At 26.9% G+C, this 27,807-nt stretch overlaps 1 protein-coding gene across 2 annotated transcripts in view; it reads right to left on the bottom strand.

The window, feature by feature from the left end:
* Nucleotides 1–4,505: 4,505 nt before the first annotated feature.
* LOC135928959 (MAP/microtubule affinity-regulating kinase 3-like) overlaps nucleotides 4,506–27,807 on the bottom strand; it is a 33,563-nt gene continuing 10,261 nt past the window's right edge. The window contains exons 2-19 of one of the 2 annotated variants that reach the window (XM_065465417.1): nucleotides 18,722–18,775; nucleotides 18,538–18,684; nucleotides 18,441–18,494; nucleotides 18,035–18,083; nucleotides 17,920–17,985; nucleotides 17,805–17,875; nucleotides 17,705–17,761; nucleotides 12,311–12,446; nucleotides 10,294–10,394; nucleotides 9,739–9,858; nucleotides 8,952–9,051; nucleotides 8,489–8,601; nucleotides 7,149–7,455; nucleotides 6,863–7,062; nucleotides 6,605–6,744; nucleotides 5,948–6,427; nucleotides 5,709–5,762; nucleotides 4,506–5,602 (exon numbers count right to left, since the gene is read on the bottom strand). In XM_065465417.1, the coding sequence (XP_065321489.1) occupies nucleotides 4,816–5,602; nucleotides 5,709–5,762; nucleotides 5,948–6,427; nucleotides 6,605–6,744; nucleotides 6,863–7,062; nucleotides 7,149–7,455; nucleotides 8,489–8,601; nucleotides 8,952–9,051; nucleotides 9,739–9,858; nucleotides 10,294–10,394; nucleotides 12,311–12,446; nucleotides 17,705–17,761; nucleotides 17,805–17,875; nucleotides 17,920–17,985; nucleotides 18,035–18,083; nucleotides 18,441–18,494; nucleotides 18,538–18,684; nucleotides 18,722–18,775 (3,036 nt within the window). In that variant the 3' untranslated portion in view covers nucleotides 4,506–4,815. Of the gene's footprint in view, nucleotides 5,603–5,708; nucleotides 5,763–5,947; nucleotides 6,428–6,604; nucleotides 6,745–6,862; nucleotides 7,063–7,148; nucleotides 7,456–8,488; nucleotides 8,602–8,951; nucleotides 9,052–9,738; nucleotides 9,859–10,293; nucleotides 10,395–12,310; nucleotides 12,447–17,704; nucleotides 17,762–17,804; nucleotides 17,876–17,919; nucleotides 17,986–18,034; nucleotides 18,084–18,142; nucleotides 18,200–18,440; nucleotides 18,495–18,537; nucleotides 18,685–18,721; nucleotides 18,776–27,807 lie in introns of those variants that run through there. The other variant, XM_065465418.1, reaches the window with a different exon arrangement.

The following is a 27,807-nucleotide window of genomic DNA, read 5'->3' on the forward strand; positions in this document are numbered from 1 at the left end:
TGGATTTTTTTTATGAGAATTTTATCAACAAATTTAATAATAACCTATTTTTCAAAATGGATACAAACCCGCCCCGGTCCCGAAATACTCAGTGTGTGAGTGGTTGCCCAATCATTGTTTGTGGTTAGTGTTTTAAAGTTGGAAAAATGTTTTAAAAAAAATAATTTATAATTTTTGGAACAGTGAACCTAGTTCGTAACCTTGGAAAAAGTTAGCAACTCAAAGGCTGATATTAGACAACACCCCTTTACGATAGAGTTTAGATCCAGAACCTTTAAAATCGGGTGGCCAAATGGAATTTTTTCTATAACATACGCTAAGTATTTATTCTGTGAGTTTAAAGATTATTTTTCTGAGCATTTTCATTTTAATTTTTTGCGATTAAATGAGCCATTAACTATCAAAAAAATTAATTTTTACGACGATAGACCCAATTATCAAATGTATCTTAAATATAGTTCGATATGCAATAAATTATCGTGAAACTTTAACAACTTTGGTATTTAATTTAAAATATCCAAATTTTATTAGTTAATTATAAAATTAATAAATGTACAAGTTTGACGAATTAATAATTGATTTGAAAGGTAGGGTTTTAATCGATATTTTACTAGTAATGATATTTTTTTTGGATCAATATTTTATATACAAAGGTTTTAAATTACCATCATTGAAATTTTAAAGAAATAATCTGTTAATATATATATTTTTTTATTCTACAGAAAAAAAAGTAATTTTTTATAAAAGTAAAAAAAAAATAAAACAGAAAACAATTTTTAAAAGTCCATGGATTAAAAATATAAATATATTAGTCAAAAAATACCTCTTCTTTTCTCTCTCTCCCGAATTCAGGTAATTAAGTATGTTGTGGGAAAGAACAAAAAATAATAGATTCTTATATATAAGACTATATTAAATTACAAAAGGAACAGGAAATAAGGGAATTACCATCGACCAGTCGAATTGATAGTGTGGGGATTCAAACTCGCTCCTTTTACGACAAATGTGGAGAAGAGATAAATTTAAAAAGTTATTTTATATGGATATCATATTCGCTGAAAGAAGATCCGTAAAATGCCGAATAGTAAATTTTCTAAAAATCTAGCCCGGGCCAAAGAATCAGAGCCGGGCCGACTTTTTTTCTTTTTTCCGGGCTGGGCAAATGGTACCTCTGCAGGCCTCTGATGTAAATAAAATATCAACCTGAATAATGTTTGGTCAAATTCAGAATATTAACAATAAATTTTTGAAGTCTGCATTTTGCACATTTTTAAGTGATTATAATTAAAAAAAAATGGATCATGGGGTTATTGTCTCTCATAGTCCAATAGAGATTTTTCGAATCTTAAATTACTCGATGAATATCTAGTCCAATTCCGGAAATTTTAATAATTCACCGTAGTTTTCTTTACATTCGTGCACTCATAAAACATTAACCCCCGCCTTTAAATTTAATTGTTATTTAGCAAATTGCTATATGTTAACTTTGCACCGTTGAACATTAACCAATATATTTCATGTTTAAAGTATACAAAGAAAACTATAGTGGGGGGGGGGGAGGTTGTTGAAATATTTTCTCGTAAAACGAGTTCTTTTGAGGTAGCCACATTTTAGAACGACGACGAAACTCGCCAGATATGTTTATTGGAAATAAGGATTTGAATATTTTTTTTTTTATATAATTTTGGAAATAAAAATATAGGAGGAAGGCATTATCGTAAAGTAATAAATAATTTATATAAAATTAGGCATTTTATATTATAAAATATCAAAAATATGTAAAATAACAACCCCCTTTTATCGCAATTCAATACTGTAAACATTTACAATTTCCTACGGCTATACCTATAGACTTATATGTCTATTCTATACTTAACATGTTATATTTTATTTATCATTTGAATCATATTGTTAAAAGTAATCATCATTTTTGATAAACACAAGACATTAAAATTTTTAAATCTAGGCCTGACCGTGCTTGAAAATTCATGTTAATCGGGCTTAAAATATCTATCTTCTGCTATATCTAAGTGTAGTAAATATTGTAAGATTGCATAACAAAGTATTTTAAAACGATAGCGTGATCTATATTTGACTTTTTCTATTCCTAAAATTATGAAAAACTAATTATTTTTTTTTCATTTCTTTTATTAATACTCATATTATTAAATATATTGGCAATAGACATATCTGGGTGAGTTTCTAAAAGTGGAACTATCTCAAAACAACTCAATTTTGCTTTTCCGCCGGAGCATCAACGTTGAAGATCTAATTTATAGATTTGGACTAATAGCGAGTATATTATGAGATTAAAACCAAGATCGTGCCTGAGTTCGACTTTGAGAGCCCATAACTCCGGATCCATTTGAACTAGAGCTTTAAAACTTTGAGAATTCTAAATAACCATCATACTAAGTTTTATTAGTTTTCAAGTATAGTGATCAATTTGTTATGAAATAAACCATTAATTCTTTGCGTTTAGTTTGGATGAACTATTTTCAAAAATTATAACAAAAATATATCCGTTACAATCATTATTACCAATCAAATAAATGATACTAATACAAGGGCCTAAAAAACAATATCTATCTAAGAAAAAGTATAAATATTTCTAGACCGATATTAAACTCTATAATAGATTTATTATTGATGATAGCTGACATAAATATTGTATCAAATAATAAAAATCTTGACCATGAAAATATTTATCAGGGACTGAAAGAAAATGAGCCTGTCATAAACTAATGAAGAAGCAATGAATGTATCAAAGTTTTCTCATATTACAATGTAAAATATAAAAATTTAACAATATCTATCTAAGAAAAAAATTAAGAAAAAGTATAAATATTTCTAGACAAATATTAAACTCTATAATAGATTTATTATTGATGATGAAAGCTGACATAAATATTGTATCAAATAATAAAAATCTTGACCATGAAGATATTTATCAGGGGCTGAAAGAAAGAGCCTGTCATAAATTAATGAAGAAGAGAAGGATGTATCCAAGTTTTCTCATAATACAATGTTAAATATAAAAATTTAGTTCCACTGCCTAAAAAATAAATAATGGAGTACTAACTAATTCTTTGCGTTTAGTTTGAATGAACTATTTTCATTCCTAAAATTATAATAAAAATATATCCGTTACGATTATTAGTTCCAATCAAATAAATACTAATACAAGGACCATACCCAAATATAAAATAAAAACTGGTGAAGAAGCAAAGGATGTACCAAAAAGTTTTCTCAATGATCATGCTAAAAGCTAAGGTGAAATAAAAATCGATTTGATTAAAATCGCTCACGTGGATTTAAAAAATCACATTGGTTTCAATTATATTTTAAATAGAGAATAGAATCCCTTTTTTTAAAAAAGTTCATTCTACCTGGCAGGCGAGACAAGCATATTTTTATCAAAATAAAGGTTATGCATAAGATTCTTCTATATTTATTAATTCAAAATTGTACGAAGAAAAATATTAAGGAAAAAGCAGTATGTATTCATATTTTCGATGGTAATAAAATAATGCATGCCAATTTGAAATAAATAAACATTTATATTATATAAATAATATACCATATAAATAGCATTTTATTCGATAAATTTATTATTATTTTCTTCTTTTTTTTAAAAAAAAAAATAGAGAAAGCTATATTTTATCATGGAAATATTATTATTGATTACAATTCAATTTTAACCGACATTATTAATGATTTTTTTAAAAAAAAACAATTTCCAAAAAATTATATTTTTAAACATTTATTTTATTTTTTTTACTATTTGGGAGTAAGGAAAGTTGGGGAAGAAATTGTATAAAAAATAATAATAATTTAAATAAATTCGTTTATAAGTTATTAAATATATACAATTTTGTTATATATAAAGAATTGTTTTTTATTCATTCCATTTTACTATGCCTGCAATTATAATACATTTACTTATATATATATATATATTATAAAAATTATTTATATAAAAAAAAATACATGACCATATACAATCAAATCAAACGTGCAAAAAAAATAAAATAAATTAGTTTCAAACACAGAAGATTATCATGTACACTTTGTTTCGCGAAAATAGAATATTGTTATTAGAATCATTTATTTTACAGTAAATCACAAACTATTACTAACCTAATGCATATCTATAAAAAAAAATTTGGACATGTTTTTTTTACGAAAAATAAATATATAAATTGAACAGCGAAATGATTATAAGTGGTTGGCTAAAATATTGTGTTATTTTTTTTAAAAAAACATCAAAATTTAGCGGAGATTATATATTTTTTTTTTTAAACAATTATATCATCAAATTTCAATTTTTTTAAAAAAATGAGCTTATTTGTATTCATATCAGATATATAAAAAAATATGTATACTTTGATTTATATTTAGAGCGATTGGAAAATACAATTCAATAAGCTTATTATGTATTAAAAAAAGTAGTATTTTTTCATTTTTAAAAAATGCATATTTTTTAAAAAAATTATTAGTCCATCATTTAAACTCTGAAATAATTGATATATTTTTCATTCTTATGTTTTGGGTAGAGTTCACATAATTCAACCCAAATAAAGCTTTTAGATAATTCATAATTACAACTTAAAAAAAATGTAATATTTTATCATTGTAAATAATGAACAATTTCAGTGCATAAAACAAAGGAGAAGATGCGTCGTAACGTATATTATAAATCACTATCATCGGAAATACAAAAAATCAGAATAAAATTACAAAAAAGAAATATCCTCTTAAACAGCTTGTAAGCAAACACATCATTTTGTTTAAAATATTTTAATTCTTAAATTATTAAAGTTTGAGTTCGTTGGCGATCTTGGAAGCTATATTCTTAAAGGCTATGGACGTGCCAGAGATGCGTTTAAATCGAACGCCGTTGACGGATAAACGGGGCAGCTTGCAGACTTCCATTTCCCACTGCACCAAGTTGGAATTAAGTGTTGTCCCGGGGGTTGAGATGCCTTCCCCTCCTCCGGGCGTTGTTGGAAGATGAGCCGAAGGGTGAGCCATGGGAGGCGAGGATTCTCCGTGAGAGCAGAGCAAAAGGTACTTCTCACGCTGTTCGTAATCGCAGGCATTGGCGTCAAGGACCTTGCGTATTTCGCGCATGATGTCATTGGGGTCCATGGCAGATGTTGTCTTCATGCTCCACGTGAAACGCAAGGAACGGGGTTTTCCGGCCGTACCACCCCCACCGCCGATTGAAGAGAGTGAGGATGGAGTTGTAACATAACTCGAAACGTAAGTCGAGATGGGAGGCGGGGGAGACGAGGAACCATGAACAGTGTTGTAGTTACCACCACCACCATAAATAGTAGAAAAATTAAGAGTGCATGCCTTGTTATTTTCAAAGAAGGAAGAGGAAGAAGTGGGCTGAGGAGACACGGGGGTAGGACTTAGAAGGCTCCCCGTATCGCTAGTATTGCTAATGTTACCACTGACGTGATGGTGGGGGTCGAAGGTGGAGGGTGGACTGTTGTAAACTGAAGAATTAAGAGGGGTATTGTTGTTGAGATTATAAGTAAAAACGGGGGAAGGCTGGTAAGGGTTTTTGAGGATGTGGTCATCACCTATCATCCTGGTTATAATAGATTATATTTATTAGATTATGAATCAGATAGGAATTTTAAAAAAAATAAAATGTTCAAGAAATTTGTGAGTTAAAAAAAGAAGATATATCAAACTTGGGTGGTTTGGGTCTCATCAGATTATCTTCGGTTAATTTGAATTCTGGATATCTAGGAAAATTTTGACAAATAAAATTACTTTATTTTGAAAGGCAATTTATAGATTACAATTGAGAAATTTATGGGCAATATTTTTTAATTAAAAAAAAATAATTTAAATTTTGAGGGAAGCTTCTGGTAACGCAATAACAACACCCTTTTTAAGAGCTATTTAAAGAAAAGTTTTATATTGTTACTTTTTAACGAACTTAGACGAAATTTTGCTGAGGAAAGTGTTGGGCGATCGATGATAATAATGGTCAGCATGATGGTGACCGTAATATCCGGTTCCTGTTCCATGTTGACCAACATGATCGTCTTCGAATGGTTCCTTGTTTTCGAAGAGTGGAGCCATTCCCCCAGCGCCGGTAGATGTAAGGGCCGCTGCCAGCAATCTTTTACGGTCTCGAGTCTGTCCCCCATGAAAGGTGTTTCGAGAGCCAGCTCCCCTAGCAAAAAGTTTGGCCGATTCTATATCACTTGTCGTAATGGTTTGCGTATGGTTAAGGGAAGGAGAGGTTGACAAAGAAAGTTCTTGAAGGTTTTTCACCAAGGCCGAAGGATTAAGAGGGGTCGAAGAGGAGGAAGGGGGAGAAGGTAAAGAAGGAATCACGGAAGGGGTTAAAGATGGTGGTTGATTTTCAGTCGATTCTGGTTGAGGCGTAAGTTGGGAAGTGCTTAATTAAATAAATAAAATGTCATATTAGTAGACTTGTGAGGTCTCGAATATAGCCAGACCATAGTTAAAATTTAGGTTCGATTTTTATAAATTTCTTATTAATTGTCAGGTTTGGGTGATGATAGATGGTAATTATCAAAATAATATAGAAAGTTAAATGGAAGATATTATTTACTCTTCCTTAGCCGCTTTTGGATCGTTAGGATTAAGCTTTTCGCCATAAACATATGTATTTCTCCTAGTAATACCGGCAAGCATGCTGTTGCGCCCTTGGGTTGCACTTTTACCGATTTTTAATGTGGGTTGTAACAATACCTAGTTATATTTCGTATTGAAAATTAAATATCGGTATTTTTCATCTTTTTTATTATTATTAAAAAACTTATATTAAGGCTAATTTATGCATTTATAAAACGAAATGAGATCAAAATACTTTGCCAGCAGCACTAGATTGGCCTTGGAACTTAAAATTTTTGGCCAACAGATGTTGTATATCGGGGGTGTTATGCTTGAATACGGCCGTCGCTTTGTTGATACCGCTACTAACCAAGCCTGCAGCTCCACCCATAGTTGGAGCGGCTGGTGTAGGATTAACGGATGTGATTTGATGATTAACGTTGTTACCAACATTAGCTATAAGAAATTTAATATGAAAAAATTTTGTAGCTACGAATAAATCCTTTAAATTTAATTTTCTGCAAACAGAGCAAAATAATTACTTTTTAGGTTGATCGGTTCGTTGCCAGTCGCATTGGTGGTAACAATGTTGGTGCCATGAGGGTGAGCTTTTCTTGCTCCTGTCCCAAATTTGCCGTGATGAGTAGTGACCAGAGGGTGGTGACTTTTAGGACCAGCCGAAGCACTACCTACGTACCCACCCCCACTAACATGAGAAGGAGTAACGCCGAGGGCTGCAGGTGCAGCATTGTGAGAACCTACGCCTCCGGCTGTTTTTAGTTCACTCGTTGGTCTGCTAAGTTGCTTAAGGGACATGCTAGTACTGATGGACGCGTCCCTAGATTCATTCTATTTTTTTAAGAGAGCATAAAATCTTAAAACCGAAATTTTCTGGAAAAAAATATGGTTTGACTTTTTTGTTTGACTTAATTAAATTATATCATTAGGAATTATGATATATTTCAAAATGAATTTTATAAAAGTTATGAAACAGAGAAACCCCATTCTAATAGCTCGAAATTATAGGAAAAATTGTACTGGGTGAAAGAGGGCTGTAAACAAAAAGTAGAAAAATAATTGTAGATGGATTAATCTTACTAATCTCAAAAAATGATAAAAGTTTTAAATGAATCTTCTTAAGCTAAACTAAAATGGCACGTCTAACCAAGAATCTGGACCCGACAAGACAGATTGGGTATGGGCTCAATTTCAAATATTTTTACAATGAGGTCTGTCTCGGTCAGGTATTACAAGTAAATTACTTAAAGTATCAATCGATAAAAATGATTTGTAAGAGTTAAAAAAAGCTTTCAATATAAATTTTATTATTACATCTAAAAGTATCATTGGCAAAAATTTTTTAAAAATGTAATCAAGTTAGGACAATTGCATCTTAATGCATTGGAAATGAAAACAAAAAATGACTAAAATTTGCAGTTGCTAAAAGATACTTTTCAAATGTATCGAATAAATACATCGTCTAATACTGTATCTGCTCCTGAGATTATATGTTTACAATCAATTGAACTTTAATAGCTCTTCAACTAAAACTTAATATATTATAAGGTTATTATCAATCATTGCCCATAAAATAAAATTCGGACATGATATTTAATGAATTATATTATTTTATAAAACAAGCTCAAAAATTATATCTAGAGAGAGAATACCCTTTATGTATTATTTAGATACTTCAACAACTGTGAAAATTTGTGAACCCAGCCTAGACCCGAATTCAAAGAAAAAAGGGCTTATCAATTCTTAGGTCCAAGTTTGGTACTAGTGTTCAGAAAAAACGAGTCACAAACCCAGGTCCAGATCCCTGCGTTTAAATATACTTTGTATTAAATTTGCAAGATTCTAAAATAAATAAATTATAAACATTTGTGGTCTTCCTAGCTAATATAAGGTAACAGGCTGTTACGTCATCGTATTTGCGACTGCACAAAGAATCTTCGATTTCTTTTCTATTGTATCCGAGGGATAATAGTTTATCTATTTTATTATAATATAGAAGATGATAAACATAAGAATATAAAATTCTAATTCAACAAAAAAATATTAAGCAGTGATGTCATTAAGTCATCTCAAGAGGAGGACACGCTCAGTATCTCTCTTTATCCCTTATCATTGATCCGAGCTGAAAAGAAAATTATTTATGCATTCTCATATTAAATTGAGAAGTACTATTGGACAAGCTTTTGCCGCTCCTTAGCAACGGGTCAGTGATTAGGACAAGGAGATTATTAAAAATTTTTATGAATTTCTGGCAATAATCAATAGGGCAAGAAATAAATAAAACCCATTCATATTTATTTTCTAAATTCAAGAGTTTATTTTTAAACCTATTATTTTTTCTTCGTTAAATTCCTGAGCAGGCTCTGTAAATGGTTTCAACTCATCTTCCTCGTAACCAATATTCATCCAACGATCTTTCATGATGGTCTAATTTTGTAAAAAAAAATCAAAATATTTTCAAATTTTGCTAATTATTTTAATCTTTCTTTTAAGAAAAAAAAAATAAATGAAGAACTTAAAAGTTCATTCGAAATATAAAAAAACAATACACACTTAGCAAGGACGCTTATATTTTTAAGATACAAGTGTTTTATAGATGCACCCACTATTTATTGAAAAATGGTCCAAAATTTCTTTATAAAGCGTACATGTCTCAACAACTAGAGAAATACTGAATTACAGAATCTTATAATGTCGGGGACACAAGCGGTCAGGAGGCGGCCACTGTATATAGCAGGGATGCGCAAATTACTGATAATCCTCATGAATGCAGAGTTACAGGTTAGTTAATATTTTTTAAGGTATTCGGTCAATAACATAAAACTTCACGTTGCTGGATACAAATCAGCTGGTGAAAGGTCATTTTAGTTATCAATATAATTTAATTTTTGTTTATATGGGAAACCAAAATGGCGTGCTGAATTGTATTTGATATATATATTCAAATGAATAAATCGTCAGTATAGCCATTATTATATGTCATTCTAATTCGGTATGCGCCAACATGATGGATATCTACCATCTCTGGTATTATAAAGCAATTTAATATCGATTTCGATGTCTGGGGAATTGATTGAAAAAATCAAATTAATACAAATGTCATTCAAATCAAACTTCGAGAGAGGCCCTTTTGGTAGGATTGAGAACTAGAAATTTTTTCAGAAGGTTTTCACAGTCGGTTGACATGTAAAACGGGATCCGATATTTTCCGCGCAAAACACGTTCTCTCAATTCCTAAAATATTTAAAAGATATATTTGATAACCCTCAATGGTTCCGTAATGTTATTTTTTTTTTAAACTTTCAAAAATTTGATTTTTTTTCCATAGGAAATGCATTCTAGCATGTGCAGAACCTATACTTTAAATTTCAGAGAATTTTTCCGTTATCTTTTAGGTCATTTATAATTTTTTATAAAAACTAGTAATCAGATTTCATTTATATTTAAATAAAAAGAAAAGTCCTCAAAAAAATGATTTAAAGTTATAATTAAGGACTCAAGGCTGTAAATATTTTTTTTATTAGTTAAAAATATACTTATTTTTTTTGTACCTACAAACATTAACGCCAATAATAAAAAGAAATTATTACAAGCCGCAACCTTCATTTAAAATGTTAAAGGATAAATAAAGGAATAAATATGGGAAATTAATAATATATCAAATCAAACTTTCAAGTTTTGTCCGTCGAAAGGCAGTGAACCACTGACCAGCGTGTATAATATGACGCCTAAACTCCAAACATCCACCTCAGGGCCATCGTATTTTTTCCCTAATTATTTTTTTAAGAAACAATAGATGAGAATATTTAATCTTTGAAAGAATTGAAACAATGTATGAACCCAAAACATATCATCCCTCTTCAATTTCTTTTAAAAATCTTAAAACGCAATTTATATTCAAATTAAGTTTAATTGCAATGATTGTACATGCGAATAAGAAAACAAAAAATGTTTAATAGCGCGTACAAATTGAGCATTTCGATCAAACGAAGATAATGTATTTCAAATGGTATCGTGCCAATTGGTTAAATTAAGGTTTGGCGCTTGAAATCATTTTAAAAAATGGAAATTGGGTTTTTCTCAATACTTCTTAATTCACTCATTTTGCACGTTGGTCTACGATCAGTTCTTTTAAGAACTTGCTTTTTTTCTCAAGAAAGTCGACAAAACCTTGCAACCCAGATAAGAATAATTAGAGGGAGGACATTAAATCCCCTCCTACTAGTTTAATTTATAACAAAATGTTTTAAAAAATAACTTGTCAAAAATGGAATATTTAGAAATTAAATAAAATATAAAAAGGCAGACGAGAATATAATTTACAAAAACCAATTATTTTTTTTTATAACTTTAAGTTAAAATTTTGAATCGGCGATACTAATAAAAAAAAGACAACCAGTAGTGCAAACAAACGATAAATTTGTGAGCACTGTAAAAGAAATCATATTTATGTTTTGACATTTTTGTTTTTTCTTCTTTCGCTAATAAATCCGGATACATTATATTATTACATAGTGAAAAAAAAAGATCAATAATTTGGACCAAGACTAGGTAAATCAGTCCTAAGTTAAGTTTTTAAAAGCGGACCGTGGTCCGGTATTTTATCAGAACAGTTGTTAGGACTGGTCTTAGACCTTGACTATATATGATATATATATAAATTTGAGTTTAAAATGCCCTTCAAAATAATAAGTATTTGCAATATTTATCTAATCACATTAGAGGGTTTGTAAATTTAAATCTACTGAAAAATTTTTTTTTTTGGGGGGGGGGGGACTGAAAACTAATTTTAACAAGGGAAAAACTTATTAATTTTTTTTAGAAATATAGTAAACTGTATACAATGTAAATATATTAAATAGTGATAAAAAAAAAGGAATATGATTAAAATTAACATAAAATTTTCGAAATATCTTAAGATTATTTTTTTTAATTCTGGGCTGCAATCAAAAATGTTTTTTTTTCGAAATTCTAATCAAATCGTAAAATGGTAAATTTTTCAAATTTACTAGAAATGTTTTCATTATTTTTACTACAGGATAGATAAAAAGGTTTGGGGCAAATTTCGAATATAAATAATAATTCACATTTTTTTAAACATAAAATTTATAATAATGTTTAGAAAAGCTAATTTATCAAACAAATATGAAATCTCAAAAGCAAACGATAATTGTGCGAACGAAAAATGGTAACCAATTGTTTTTTGTAATTTATAAAAAGTTTTTGTTTTTATCTTCAAATATTAAGTTCAACGATGAAAGACATGAATTATAAATTAAATGTCGGCGTGTTTTTGTAGTACCAATATCGTAGGTGAAAACAAATTTAATTTTAATTGACAAATTATCAAATCCGACATTTTATTAATGATAAATAATATCGATAAATTACATTTTAAATTAAATCGTTCTATAATAATAATGTAATTTTCGTTGTTTTCGCAGTCATAAAAAATATATTATAAAAGTGCGTGAAAAAGAACAAATTTTAATATTGAATTGACATCATTGAAATTCATGATCGTAAATTAAATTTAAACAACATTAGTTTAATTTAATTCCATTCTAAAAAATAAAAAAATCAGACATTTATCCAAAATTATATCCGTAATTTCTTTTTTTCTTTGTTAATTAAAATAAAAGGTAAATTTCTTTTTACAAAAATTCAATATGGAATATTATATTACCTTGAAATAATTCGGGGGCAGCGTATGGCGGACTTCCACAAAATGTATCCAATTTATTGCCGAGAGTGAATTCGTTGCTGAAACCAAAATCGGCTATTTTGATATTCATATCACCGTCAAGCAACAGATTTTCGGCCTAAAGAATCATTCATACATTTTTTTTATTTAGAATAAATGAAAAGAATAGTGAGCCTTAAACTGTCCCGATTATTAAAATATTTAGATCAAAGTCCGGGTTAGGGCCGACTTGCAAGACCCTAAGTATCCTTTCGACTAACCTTAACTGTGTATAGAGTAAGGCCGGATGTGTGTTAAGTTAGTGATATTTTGATCCGAGGGATGGAATTCCGCTATTTTTAGCTGGCTAAAAAGCGAGCTAAACATAACTTTTAGCCAAAAACTATCAATTCAGTTTTTGTGGTTTATTTTTTGAAAATACACCTAGGCCTTCAATAAAGCATTCCGATATTCGTATAAAATCGATATCGATGGGATACTTAGATTGAGTTTTATTAACTGTATATCCTCGAATCAATGAGTGATGGATAAAAAATCAATACTTTTATTTGCGAAAAAAAAATTAACTAACTGTAAACTACGAAATTTTCGATTTCTTATTCGCTTCATTATCACAAAATGATTTAGTGTATTTCCTTTTTTTTTAAAAAAAAATTCCCCATCTCGTATAAAAAATGGCAAATTTTTAAGGATGAATAAGAAATTGGTTCAATATTTTTAATATTCTTTTAATAAACTCTAATAATATTTATAAATAAATCATAATTAATAACCCAAACCTATGAAAATATAGAATCAGTTATTTTAAAAATATCAGCCTGATCTTATTTTCTTCCAAATGATCCGATATTTAATATCGACAAAGCTCTATTAAATATTACGTAGCGCTTCATAGATTATTGGATTTTCTTAGGCACCTGTAGATTGAGCCAAATTAATCGATTTTTAACCATTACTTAACTACTGGATAATGATGTATTTTAAAAGTTCCTGAAATTTGTGGGCAAAAACATATTAGAAGCCTATGGTTATATAGCCTATCCTATCAAAATAAAGATAATCTAATAGCTCGTCAAATATATTAATAACCAACTTACATTCATAATCTGACCTTACAATTAGAAAAAAAATAGGGCTGTACCGATATTAAAAAGCGGATCGGGGCCAAAATTAATAGTTTTAAAAAAACATCAGATCGGGCTAATATTTTCCAAAAAACCTGTCCAATCCCGATAATTTTTATTGTTTTATTTTATGATCGCAATTTCACATATATTACAATCAAATCGGGTAATAAGTTAATACGCGTTATTGTCCTTAATAAGAAGGCGTATCTATCTTACAAGTCTGAAATTTATAGAATAGTTATTCTACACATATTAGAATATGCTATCCGAAATAAAATTAGATTATTAAAATTGGAAAAATAAGCCAAATAAATGATTTAAAGTTGTTTAAATAGCGTAATTATTTGTTTAAAAAGTTTTTTTTCTACATTTTAACAACCTGATTAATTACCAGAAATTAATTATCAGTATGCGTGAATGTAAGAATGCCTATCCTTCAAATTTTAGACAATTTGATCATGAACTTTCAAATCATTTTAAATTCACATCTTGGCAATATGCGAACACCAGAAAAAAATTATGTCATTTTATTCCCTTTAAATTGCCACAAGTTAAATAATAAATGATAATTATTCAACAACTATTTCACATATTCTTAGTTTTTGATGCGCACGCATTTATTAAATATTAATTTTAAGATTTTTCGTTATATATATTTTATTAAAACTTTTAAAGTTCATTATAAAAAAAAATTTTTTTTAATAAATTATATATAAAAATATTTTAAAAAATTTATTCAAACTTTAAATTTTACCTGCCAAATTTCACAAAAAAAATACCATTAAAAATTAAGTTCTTAAAAATTTAATTGACAATGACCTTTAAAATATTTTTCTTACTTCATGTCCACTCAAGAATTATATGTTATTATAAATAAAATTATGGTATTTCCATATGTGATATTTTATGAGAGAAAACGCAACACAAAAGGGTATTTTTATTTGACTTTAGTTTTCTTTCTTAGAAAATTTAACTATCTAAAAAAAATTGAGCTCCAATTTAAAAGATGAAGTAAATTCGGTTAAAAACGTTATCCCCCCCCCCAATCCGGTAGAAATAAAGGATGAGGAGACTTTATCGATAATTAAATGGCGAAAACATGCATCCCGGTTGCTTTGCAAATTTGCACAACACTTCTACCCTAAATGCTTTAAATTTTATAAATAATTGTTTTAATATCTTTTATCAATATGTAGATTTAACTGTAATATAACTTAATAAATTTTATAAAAATATTTCCAAACCCGTTGTTGATGCGCTCTCACAACATTTTTTTCACAAATTATTGTAATAAGATGTCTTAGATAGACCAAATAAACAATGTTCATAAAAAAAATTAAATTTTGGTCTGTAGCAATTCCAATGATGAATATAAACGATTAGATTGACGATTCGTTAATTAAAAATTCCCATACATAAGAAGGCGCTCTTTTGTGGTTTGTCTATTTTTATCCTTATATATATGCACATAGCGCAAACCACAAAATGGCGCTATTGTATGTTTAGTATCGCCAATCTAGTAATATACATACATCATTGGGTAATTTTAACCTCGACAAAAAATGGGTTAAGAGAAAAAATTTAAAGAAAATATATAAAAAATTATTATAGCATATTTAAACGCTCTAGAACTAGGCTCAAATCTGACCTATATATCTTATCTGGATTGAGTAAAACGGAATGATTTTAAAGAATCCAAAATTGAGACAGATTCAAAAATCTAAAAATTCCTGGTTAATTTTTTTTAAATTTATATTTGCATTGGTACAATATTTTTTGGACAATGTTGATATCAAAAAAAAATTACATAATTAATTTTAAAAAAAGTAAATTTAAAATCATCAGTGTTTAGTTATTTTTTTAAAAATATTTTATTATTTTAAGAATTGAAATTTACAAACGAGAAGAAAAAAAATCTTCTTTCTTTCTTATAAATTTGATAGATTTTTATTTATGAAATCATGGTGTGAGTATTTTTCAAAATTGATATCAGCCAAATATTGAAGGAATTGCTCAAAATCAATACTTACTTGCAAAATCATATAAAATATTAAGATGCACAAGTAGATTATGTCTTTTGAGTCTCATGTACTTAATTACTAAGTATTGTTAGATTTTAATTTTTTTTATTTATTATCAATAGAAATCAGTGATATTGGATAATCCATTTATGACTCATTCTGTATATACAAAAAGTTTTATTCTTTTTAAAGATGGAAAAATCCCCACTAGGCTACTAGTGGTTGTTGAAGCCAAGGCTAGGGTGAAAGATTTTTTTTCTAAATCCTCTTCTTCAATAATCAGGTTGGTTATTCATATCAAAATTTATTGAATTAAATCCATATTTTTAATAAATAATCAACAACACAATTCATTTTAAATTAATTTGTGTTTTTAAAAAATATATTGGGATTTCCTAAATTATATTATCAAATTTTTCTTTCTTTTTATAAATTTAAAAAACCAGTATTTTTTTTTTATTTGTTACTCCAACAAATATTTTTAAAAATAAAAGTAAGCAACATATTTTGCATGGTTTTCACTTCATTTATTTTCTACAAGAAGAGTTTGCCTCAGAAGTGTACATACATTTTTTAATAGTAAAAAAATAGCATTATTATTATGATACAAAAATAATTTTAATTAAGAAAAACGAAAAGGGAAGTTTCTTCATCACTGCATGACAATATCATATGCATTGTGCCTAATCTATCTCTGATTTAAATTATAGCAATTAATAAGATAGAATAAGTCATATAATGAATCATCTAACATTTATTCATATTTCTGATTTCCTGTTGGAAGAATACACAAAAAATACAGCCAATAATTATCTAAAATATTAAAAATTATAGACCATAAAATGATCAAAATTCTTAAAATCTGGAACAAGTCAAGCTTATATATTTTAAAATATCCTTTTCAAATCCAAGCTCTGCCTAAATATTAAACTTTTGCATAGTGAGGTCCAATAGACCTCCTAAAAATGAATATATATATAACATTAAATTAAAACAAGTTTAAACATTAGAAAATTAGGGCCCATCTGGTTATTTAGATTAGAAATCTATAAAGCCCAGCTTATCCAAATTTGTTTGGAAAAATTAAAATGGCTAGGTCAGGTATTTAAAAAAAATCGTAATAGGCAGGGTAAAAAATTTTAGAACAGCATAGGCATTAAAATTGAAATTGATTAATACTATAAGAAAACAAATAAATTACAATATGGTTATTTCTTTGCATTTTATGAGCTGTCTTAAAATTAAATAATATAGGAAATTATAGATTTGTAAAGCTCAGCCTGGCAATGTCTGAATTTTTTTTATTTGGGTCAGGTTGAGTAAAAAAAATTAACAGGGCAGAGGTAAACATTATTTACAAATAATATGATGAATTTTGATATTTAATAAAGTATAGTGTTTTTATAGTTATTTATTTTGTTGTTCAACAAAACATATTTCATGTTTAAGCTTTATATTTTTAAAAATTAAGAACTTGGAAAGGGCGATCTTTGTAAAAAATAGAAACTGGGCCAGGTCGTACCTTAATATAACTGCAGATACTATAGTAAATTCGAATAAAATTAAATTATTTATTTATCCGAATACAAATGCACAACATAATATTAAACACAATTGATTTATAAAATGATTATGCAAATAGATATTCATAGGTCTTAATTGAAATTGGGGAAAAAATTGGATTTAGATTATTTTGTCTAAAATCTTAATCAAGCCATTAACAACACTAGCTGGGCAAATTAAAAAAAATTAACAGGTTGGGCCAGGTAAATTTTAAAAAAAATTAAAATGGACCAGGTCAGGTCAGTAAAAAGATTAAAATGGACTAGGTCTGGTCAGCAAAAAAAATGGATCAGGCCAAACTTGTGCAAAAATTCTCAATGGGTGGCTTTGCTTACTTCTGATGCAGTTCCATAACCAACAAAATAATATATTTATTTGTTATGAGGATATGGCAACTTAAGATAAGTTGGCAAGATTGATTATATGTAAACATAGTTGTTAATAATTTTATAATTATTATTATAAAGGTTTTATTTAAATTTTTTAAAATTATTTCAAACAAAAATTTATATTAATTAATCATTCATTTTGTATATAATTTAAAAAAAAGTAATTCATCATTCCTGGCAACTTTATATAGGCTGAAAATTATATTGATATAGAATTAATTATTAATATTATTATTAATTTAAATTTCCAATTAGTCAAAATATTATTTATTATACTTTTAAATCTCTATGAATGATATTTTTTTGATGGCAATATTGTACAGCTGACACAATCTAGAAACATTGATAATTTAAAAAATATATTGAATTTTTCTACTTGTCTAAATTTGGCCCTTGCTTCTTTTTCCTTCATTCTACCATGAGCTACCAAGTAATCAAATACCTCACCTAACAAAACATTATTACTTATTTTAATATTTAAATAGGTTAACCTCCACTAGCATATTCCATAACCAAATATAATGTCTTTTCAGTTTCCATAACTTGGAATAATTTAACTATATTATTAAAATATTTAACAATAGATATATTTATATAAACAAATACCTATATTAGGATGATCTAAAGTTTTCATTATACGAACTTCACGAAAGAGCTAAAAAAATAAAGTATAAAAATTTATCATATTATTAGTTCCAATTTTTAAAGGATTACATGAAACAATCTAATGATTGCTAGATAAAACAAAATAAGCATGACTTCTCATAGACAATAAGATAAAATAAGGGAAATTCCAAACTATGAACATGGATTATATTTTATTTTCAAATTTAAACAAATAAGATATTTTAAATTATAGCAGCTGTTAAAAGTTACTATTATATTGATGTTCTATCATCCAATTATAATCTAAATAGATAGTATATTAAGAATAAGGATTCATACAAAAATAATTTATAAATAAAGCAATATCTTTCAACAAATTAAGAATGTGTATATTAAATTATTATACTTTTTGTAAGCTGCTTGGGTTTAATTGAGTTTTGTCAATAATTTTAATAGCAACCTATATATATTTGTTTATAAAATATTTTAAAAATAGATATAACCTCTTTTCCAGTAGGGATGTGTTTTGCTAATTTTACTTTAGCAAAATTTCCTTTACCAATTGTTTTAATTAACCTATATTTCCCAATATGAGGTTCTTCAGAACGGTATCTTGAAGATATTCTCATTTTGCAATATTCATCAGGTTTCTTAATAAATTAAAATATTTTTAATATTAATTGTTACTTGTTCTGTGATTATTGCTTCATGAACTGTTTGAAGTGGCATACGATTTGACATCTTTAAATATTAAGTATGGAGTTATAAAATGATATCATAATATATATTTTTTGTGTTGAAAATATTTTTTTTATCTGTTTTTGACATGTCGCCTTTTAATTTTGTTTTATATTATTTCATATTAGAACAAAATCAACGAGGTTTACATATTTAAAATATTATAATAATTGTGAAAAATTGTAAGTAACTATTATTATAACTTTATTATTTTTATAAATATTTTATATAAATATACTCTATAATTTTTATAACTTAATATTAAAGTCATTATAACTATATTACTATGACTATAAGGGATAAAATAAAGATTCACTATAGTATTAACATAATATTATATAATTCATAATTGCTAAAAATCTTATAAAGCTTATATAATATTATTAAATTAATCCATGATATATGTTTTACATAATTATTTATTCATTTTAAATTAAAATAGTTTATATAATTCGAAGTCCGCAGCATTCTTAAGTGGGGCACGCAACTCAGTTTGCATTAGTGAAAACCCTACTGATTCATCTATACACAAAAAAAAGATGAAGGATGCAGATATTGCCGTACTCAAGATATATGTGCTAAACATAATCACAATTCATATCAAATATTTTAAGGATTTTCATAATATATAAACATTTACTCATGTTTATTTTGAATTAGAAAAATAGAATAAAGATTTTTGTTGTGTTTTGATCTTATAGTATTATACATAATTTTTATCGTTTTTAACCTCTTAATAGTTAAAGGTGAAGACATGCACCAGGCTAGTTTTATTTATTATTTTTTTGGCTGATTTTTTTAGAATATCATATTTGGGCATTATCAATATAATTTGAAGAAATTGAGCATTTTTATCCACCAGTAAAATATTGAATAAGCTAAAGCTAACTTTAGATATTGAATTTAGTTTAGCTATCATAATTGCGGATATTTTTCAAGTGGATCTAGATATAGTTACATCGCCGAAAATGTATCTAGATGCATTGTCTAAAAACTAGATGCAGATAGAATTTTTATTATACTTATGTAAGGTATGCAGCCACGTACGCAGGAATTCGTTGTAGTGGGGAATAAGATAATTAAATTTTTTTATAAAAATTAATTAGAATTTCTTTAGTGACTATAAAATATTGATCAATTCATATCCAAATTAAAATATAAGTCAAATATTATATAAAAAAATTGTGTAAAAAAATTAAATCAAAATTATCTAAAAATATAAATATTCCTCTAATAGTATTTAGGTACCGCTTTTTATACATCTGCATCTAGATACCATATTTTGTATCTAGAAACTCAACTTGGCAAAATTGTAATTAAATCTAGCTATTTAGAAGAAATAGCGTAGAGGAAAAAAAGGGAATAGATACCCTATGACCACTATTATTTGATCAGCACTTGAGGATCTTGAAACAAAGCTCCCATGTTTTTGATTTAAAAGGAGGATATACCACCACTGGGTCAAAAAAATTTTTTTTTATAACGAGGGCCAATTTATGTGCCTGCGCGTGCCGTCTATTTCCTTATTTAAGATATACATTATTCTTCTAAAATGGATTCCTTTAACATATAATTAAAACTACTACCCCTTCAATTTCTAAATCTTTTTACACTAGAAAAATTGTGAAGAGCTATAGTGGTGAATCTCAAATTTTGTGGCAACAACTCTTATCAAATATGCCAAATATAAACACCTCCTCCCCCCCCCCCCCTTAATAATAAGAAGAATAAAATAAATATGTGCAAATATTATAGCTTTTTTAAAATATATAATATTTTTATATTATTTGTTCGGTTTCATATAGTCATTTTAATCTATTTAATCACATGAGTATAGTGAGATGAACTATCTGGCCATTCCCTAACAATTCATTCTATTAAACATTGATTAAATTCTCTTATCATTTATGAATTTTGTTATGTTTCCTTTAAACCTTTTAAAAACGAAATTAAATTTTTTTTTATTTGATATCGCAAATCATTTAAATAATATTTTTAATTATATTTAGGGACTTCTTTAATGAAAGGAAGGTGTAGTTTTGTTCCTGCTAACTTTTATTGGTGTAAAGGTTAAAAGGGGGTAAGGTATAAGAGAAGGCAAGATGAATAGGGGGCAAACGATCAATGGTCTATATCGAAAGGCTTCTCAGCAAACCCTAAATATGAAATATCATATATGTCTACTTATCTATTCATATCTTTTTGTGGATGCGGTATAATAACTGGCTATTCAGATATATTATTTTTTTAAACAATAAATCAAAATCCTCCGATTCTAGCATAATTGTCTTTATTTTTTTAGAAATAAAGAATCATCGGAGAAAAAAAAATTCTATCCACATTTCAAAAGATAACTAAATGCTCGAGTTCTAGAAGCACTAATTTCCGAAAAATATAATCGGAATCTCCCAAAATTTTAAGAGTGGTAAAAATGGTTAAAAGAGCCAATTTAACAAGCTCTACTTAAAAGCATGCAATGGGAGAGCGTGGTCGAGTTTTCTAAAATATTTTTAAAATTTCAAAATAACGAGTGGGTTGGCTTTTTGGCTAAAACCCGATATTTACATAAAATACGAGGTGTATTTGCTCATCCAAATTTACTGCAATTTTTGAGATTATTATTTTTAAAAAATAAATTTACACGCAATTTTCTTGAAAGAAAAGTAAAATGAACAAATCGATAAATAATTTATATTACTCTGTAACTTCAATTTATTATATAAATGATCTCTTTAACAAAATAATATTAGATCTTTTAAATGCTAATCATTATTAATATATATATATATATATATATATTATATATTTAAATTATTTAATTTCCTATTCTTTTAAATATACATGAACAATATCATTCGGATTGAGCCGAACTAATCCAGCTTATACCAGATTTTAATCTTTGTAATTGAATCGTAACAGTAACTGGACCTTATCTTTACACCAATTCGCTAAAAGTAACTTTTAAAAATAATTTTGAAACCGGTTAAAACCCATTTGTTATATATATGTAATATATAATTTAAGACCATAAATTTGATAAGTAATATAATTCTACGGGGAGCTCTTATTATTTTTATATCGGTTATTTTTTTTAATAATTATATTCTACTCATAATCTTCACTTCTTTTATTTTACTTTTATAGTTTTTTTTACTCTTTTTAAGCATTAGAGAAGAAGGGCAAAATCTAAAACTTATGTTATTTTAGTTTCTTTTTGGTCATAATTCATTATATATTAAAAACTGGAATTTTAGGGTTGAACTCTCACCCCCCCCCTCCCCCCATCCTTACATGCAAAATATGATCAGGTGAAAAAAAATTGTATTTTTTATAATATTTAATATTGACATTTAGAAGAAAAAAAAATTTCTTCATGTCATTAAAATTGATAATACCTTTTTCCACCTAATTTTTTAATTTTTTTTAACTCCTGTTATATAAACTAATCTCAGAAATATTTTCTTCTGTTTAGAAAAGTGGACGAATAAATAATGCAAAACTCTATGAAAATATAATCTTTTAATAAGACATTATTGCATCTTTTAAAAAAATAATTAGAACACATACAAATAATTTTTTTTTTAAAAGGGACACTTGACAAATGCTATATAATTGATATGGGATAGATGTTTTCACCTTTTATAATAACAAGCATATAAATGCATTTAAAATTGGTATTTATTTAAGCAATCGCTCTCCTTAGCGCTTCATAAAAAATAATCCATTATAATCTTTTTCATTTTCGCTGCCAATCCATCTTATTTTAGCATTACATTTTCCAAAGATGCCACAAGTTTATTAGACTACTTATTTATGCTGCTTCTATTAAAATATAAAATTATCAAAGCTACAGCCATAGACATCTAACTCGTATTTTAAAATACGATAAAAAGTTAATTTTCTTGATATAATTTATTTAGTACTTCTATACTTGATACCAATTATAGAAATTTCTAAGCACACTTAACTAAATATATACTAGTCAAGTATTACATATTGGACACTTTCAAAGGTTTGATACTTTCAAATTTTTGAAAATCTTGATTGAATGAGATTTTAACTATTTTACCTTAAAAAATACATATTAAATAAACAAAAAAATAAAATAATAAAAAGATCGTAAAATCATAAGATTCAAAAATATTTTGATTAGGGGAAAAAAAACTCTTAATGTATTTAGATGTATGATTGATTTTTGAATCGCCATTTAAAATCCATTATTTAAGATTCAATCTACGGTTTCTATTTATAGATCGGAAAAACTGATTGATAAATATACTAATCAGGCATTACTTATATCCGCACCTAAATATTAAAAGCTTCTATAATTTAAATGGCTTTATTAGGCCAGAGACTGCTAAAAGCCTGGTGACAATATTTTTTTGGGTCTAGGTCAAAACGTGACCCGACTTTTTACAAAATAAATTTAAAAATATATATCTCATCTGTTTATTACAATAATACCACATGATTTTTATTTAAAATCATTCTTATTTCTTTTAAAATTAATTTTAATCGTGATAATTTTTTCAGGCAATAAAAAAAAAGGAAGAATCGGAAGAAAATATAAAATTAATATTTCTTTGTACCAAGGGCTAGGTTTATTTATTGATGATGTCACTCACGGCCTGAGTGGTTGGACCTGCCCTTTAGAACCTTAAATATGCAATACAATAAATTCATGTTTATATTTTAATTTTTGGAAACATTTCTCGCATTTAAATTTAAGGATTCTGTTAAGGTGTGAACATGTATCAACCCATAGGCATAGCAATGGGGATGGGGGCACCCCTTCGACCCCCCCCCCCTCCCTCCACCTTCTAAAAATGTATTACTATAAACGATAATTTTGAATGAAAATTAAAGAAAAAGTTTACAAATTATAAAATAATAATGACTTGAAATCAAAAAATAATTTTTTGACAAATGAAAAAAACAAAACTATTATTTAAAAATCTTGAGGTAATCTTAATCTAAAATAAAATTCCCCTCCCCATTAGTAAAATCCTGTCTGCGCATATTTATAAACCTACACGGTGTCATCTTCTAAAAAAAACGATCACTTTTTCTATTTACAATGATATAATTACATCCATATTAAATTAAATTAAATGTCATTAAATATAATAATTTGTTGATTAAATGTATATAATATTAATTTAATTATAAATTTATGGTGCAAAAAAATATATAAAATCAATTTCATTATAAATTTATGGTGGAAAAAATAACACTACACCATATATCTTTATCTCGAACATATCATAAATAAAACATTTTCAATCTGTTATCTGGAGTAATTAATTATTTATTAACAAGTGCAATTTTTTCCTTTAAGATATTAAGGTAGGAGTTAAAGCAGCACTCCAGCCAAAATAGAAATTAAAAATATATGAAATTTTGCAAAAAAAATAGTTTAATATAAATTAATAAGTTACTGAAAAAAAACGATGCCATACAATATTCATAGGTTTATGTTAAAATCCGGATGAAAATTTTTACCCTATCACGGGTTAAATATAGAGATATTTTAATATACTATTTAATTTAAATAATTTATTCAATTCATTAATAAGAATTTATTCATGAGCCTTTTACAAAACTCAATGTAGGTATGTATGATTAATGAAATAAATTGTGACAAATATTTTCTTCTCGATTTTATTTGAAACTCTTTTTAAAATATAAACATTGGAGAATAAAATTGCATTTTTGTATTCTTGCATTCTTGCTTTGATTCCATTTCTGCCAAAAAATAAAATTGATTTTTTTAAGGGGGGGGGGGTAAACACAATATTGTTTTGGCTAAAATCTTAATCGGGCTGTTTAAACAACACTGCCCATAATCACTCAAATCAAAGTATTCTATATAATTTCTATATTATTTCTTAGAAATTCCAGAATATTTATTTCCAGTGAAAGTTTTTAGCCTAACTTCCAAATTTTTTGCCCCCCCCCCCTTTTCTTCTCTTTATTTTAAATTTCCTCTCGCACCATAATAATAAATTATTAAAACACGTATAATATTATTTTAATTTTATTATTATAGAAATTTGGATTTAAATAATATTGTTTTCATATTTTATATGAACAATTATAAATTTAATAAAATATTAATTAACAATATAATTTAATATTTAATAAACTCAATCTAGCAATTTTGTGGATATCTCACGATTAGATGATTTTTTTCGATTAGGCCCAAAAATGTAAGATAATATATTTAATATATAAACGAAAACATGTAAATACAATGCCTAATAAAATAAAATATCGCGTAATAAAGCTACCATAAATATAATTTTGAAAATGGTTAAAATATATATTTTTTTTAAACAGTAGATATTATACATAATATTATATAGGATATATATATAATGAAAACACGTAAAAAACAGCTAGAAAAACATCACAAAATGTGCTTAAAAATTATGTGACTTAAATTTTGAAATACTTAAAAATTATTTATAACCAATTTTCTTTATAAAATTTCTTTTAAAAAAATATAATTTGTGAAAGTTATAAAAATGATTGTGATAATTGAATTTCCAACAAAATATTGCCAGATTATACTGATGATTATGAAAGTGATATTGAAACATTTGCAAATATAATATTGGTAGTGTAATGTATTTAAATAAATTGATTTTTATATTTACTTAAAGCTACAATTGTCGTTATCGATTTCTAAAAATGACTCGATTAAGATTTTAGCCAAAAATATATTAAATAATCCTGGAGATCTTGTTCATAAAGGTGGCAGAAAAAAAACGATTTTTCAAAATCCTAATATTTATGAAAGTTCAATCCTAATATCTAGTGAAGTTTGATGAACTTGTTTACCACAACTTCCCTTCCACCTTCAAGACTCGCATAATTAAAAATTTAAAGTGGTCTATCCGCGCTTTAAATAACTTAATAAGCCCGACCCAACAAATTTAATATGGCTAGTTATCATATTAAAACGTGAAAAATATAAAATAAACACTTTTTACACTTTTTGAGCGATAATGAGCTCATCCATTAAATAATTAAATAACTTGGCTTTTAGAGTTTTGTTTACTTAGATTTATTTATATATTAAAAGGCATTAAATGTTTATTTGTTTAAGAAATGGCAAGGACGCATGAGCGTTCAAATAAATTACAAAAAAAAAATAAACCGATATGTTCTTCTTCTTTCTTCATTTAAAAATCATTTATAATTAATATGAGTTGACGCATTCTCGCTAAATATAGAGTAATAATATATGGTGTTGGTCTTTATAGAGTAATTTGCTAAATAATTACCAAATTAGTTAAACAACGACCAAATTTTGTTAAAATACTAAAAGACCCACTTTCATTTTAATAGATATTAATGAAGCCACCTAGTTGATTACAAAAAAATGGTTCTTGGTGGATTCGAACTCAAAATAATCCAATTAGTGATTAGGGGTCTGCAATGGGCGGATTTTCAGCCAAAAAACCCGCGTACTCGTTGTTTTGAAATTTATTTAACCCGACCACCAGCTAAAAAATTTACCCGTCATCCCATTTATCTATAAATTATGTTTAACCCGCCCACCCGCCTGAATTTTAAAAATTATTTTAGTGGCTGGTTTGGCTTATTTATTTATTTATTTAAATGTATACATAAATAATATGCAATATTATGAAATAAAACTATTATTTTTAATAAATTGAAGTCTGTTCTGCTCATTTCCGCTGAAAAATATCAAAAATTTACTCGCCCACACACGCCCATTACTTTAAAAAATCTTTCAACTCGGCCTAAAAATATTTCATAAAAACCCGACCATGCTCATTTAAAGTAGGGGGTGGGCGTGGGCGGGACGGCGAAAAAACCGCTCAAGACCTCTATTAGTGATAGACGCAATCACCGCTAGGCCACACTGAGGCTACTCAATTTTTTGGGGGATATAGCAATAAAAGTATGACGCAATCTAATATTTTAATAAAACAGATTTAAAAATAAATCAATCACGTTCAACGCTATACATCATAACCCATAAATACACGAATAATTGATTATACATTTTTTTAATATTCGTTTGAGGCAAGTAAAAAAAAAATATTTTCGATTTATCAAATCCAATGATGCAAGGAAATATCATATATATTTTATGATACAAATTTAAATTTTCGAATTTGCAAGAGTTTTTTTTCTTCTCATAAAATCTTAAAATAAGTGCATAATTTATCTAGTAATTTATTAGCGCCATCTATAATATCGTAGTATATTTCTAATAATATATTAAAATTTTATAAAAATAAATGTAAAGAATAATTCTAATCACAATCTGAAATGTAATATTTTTAGGATCAGGTATGGACTTTTTTTTTATAATATCAGTGTTATTGTATTTCAGGTGAAAATATTGCGAAGGGCAATATTTGAAACGATGAACTCTCTTACTATCAATAGTCATTTGAGCATATAGCTAGTTTCCATGTGTACACGGGTAGCTACAGCTTTCCCAAAAACTGGTGAACGATTCTCCAGTTTTTTAAATTTAAACCCATAATTCTTACCCCCCTCCTCAGCTTACTCCATATTTTCAGCCATTAAAAGTTATGAAAATTGACAAGGAACATCATAGTGGAAACCCAATTAAATGGAAAAAAAAATTAAAGTTTTATTTACTTTTTTTTGTATAAATTATTTTTTTTCGATTTCAATTTAATAATTAAATACAAAATATAAACGATATTAAAATATATGTTTGCGTCAATGTGTTTCTTTTGGCAATGTGTTATTTTTTTTCAACACTAAATCATTTTTTGAGCGCTTTTTTTTTAAATTTAAAAATTTAATTCCACAGAAAATGTAATCCAGCATGTTTAGGTAACCTATCTTATGAATTGTAGATGTCATTTACAATTTATATGAAAATCAATGTAAAAATTAATATAAATTATATTAAGTTCAAAGGTTCATGACAAAATTGTCTGAAATTCATAGTAGTGTTGTTAAAGCCGATTCAGTATTTTATCCAGAAAAATATTACGCAAGCCTGAAAATTTTGTTCATGG

The sequence above is a fragment of the Gordionus sp. m RMFG-2023 genome, chromosome 4, assembly GCF_954871325.1.
Source record: "Gordionus sp. m RMFG-2023 chromosome 4, tfGorSpeb1-WG-v2, whole genome shotgun sequence".
NCBI lineage: Eukaryota > Metazoa > Nematomorpha > Gordioida > Chordodea > Parachordodidae > Gordionus > Gordionus sp. m RMFG-2023.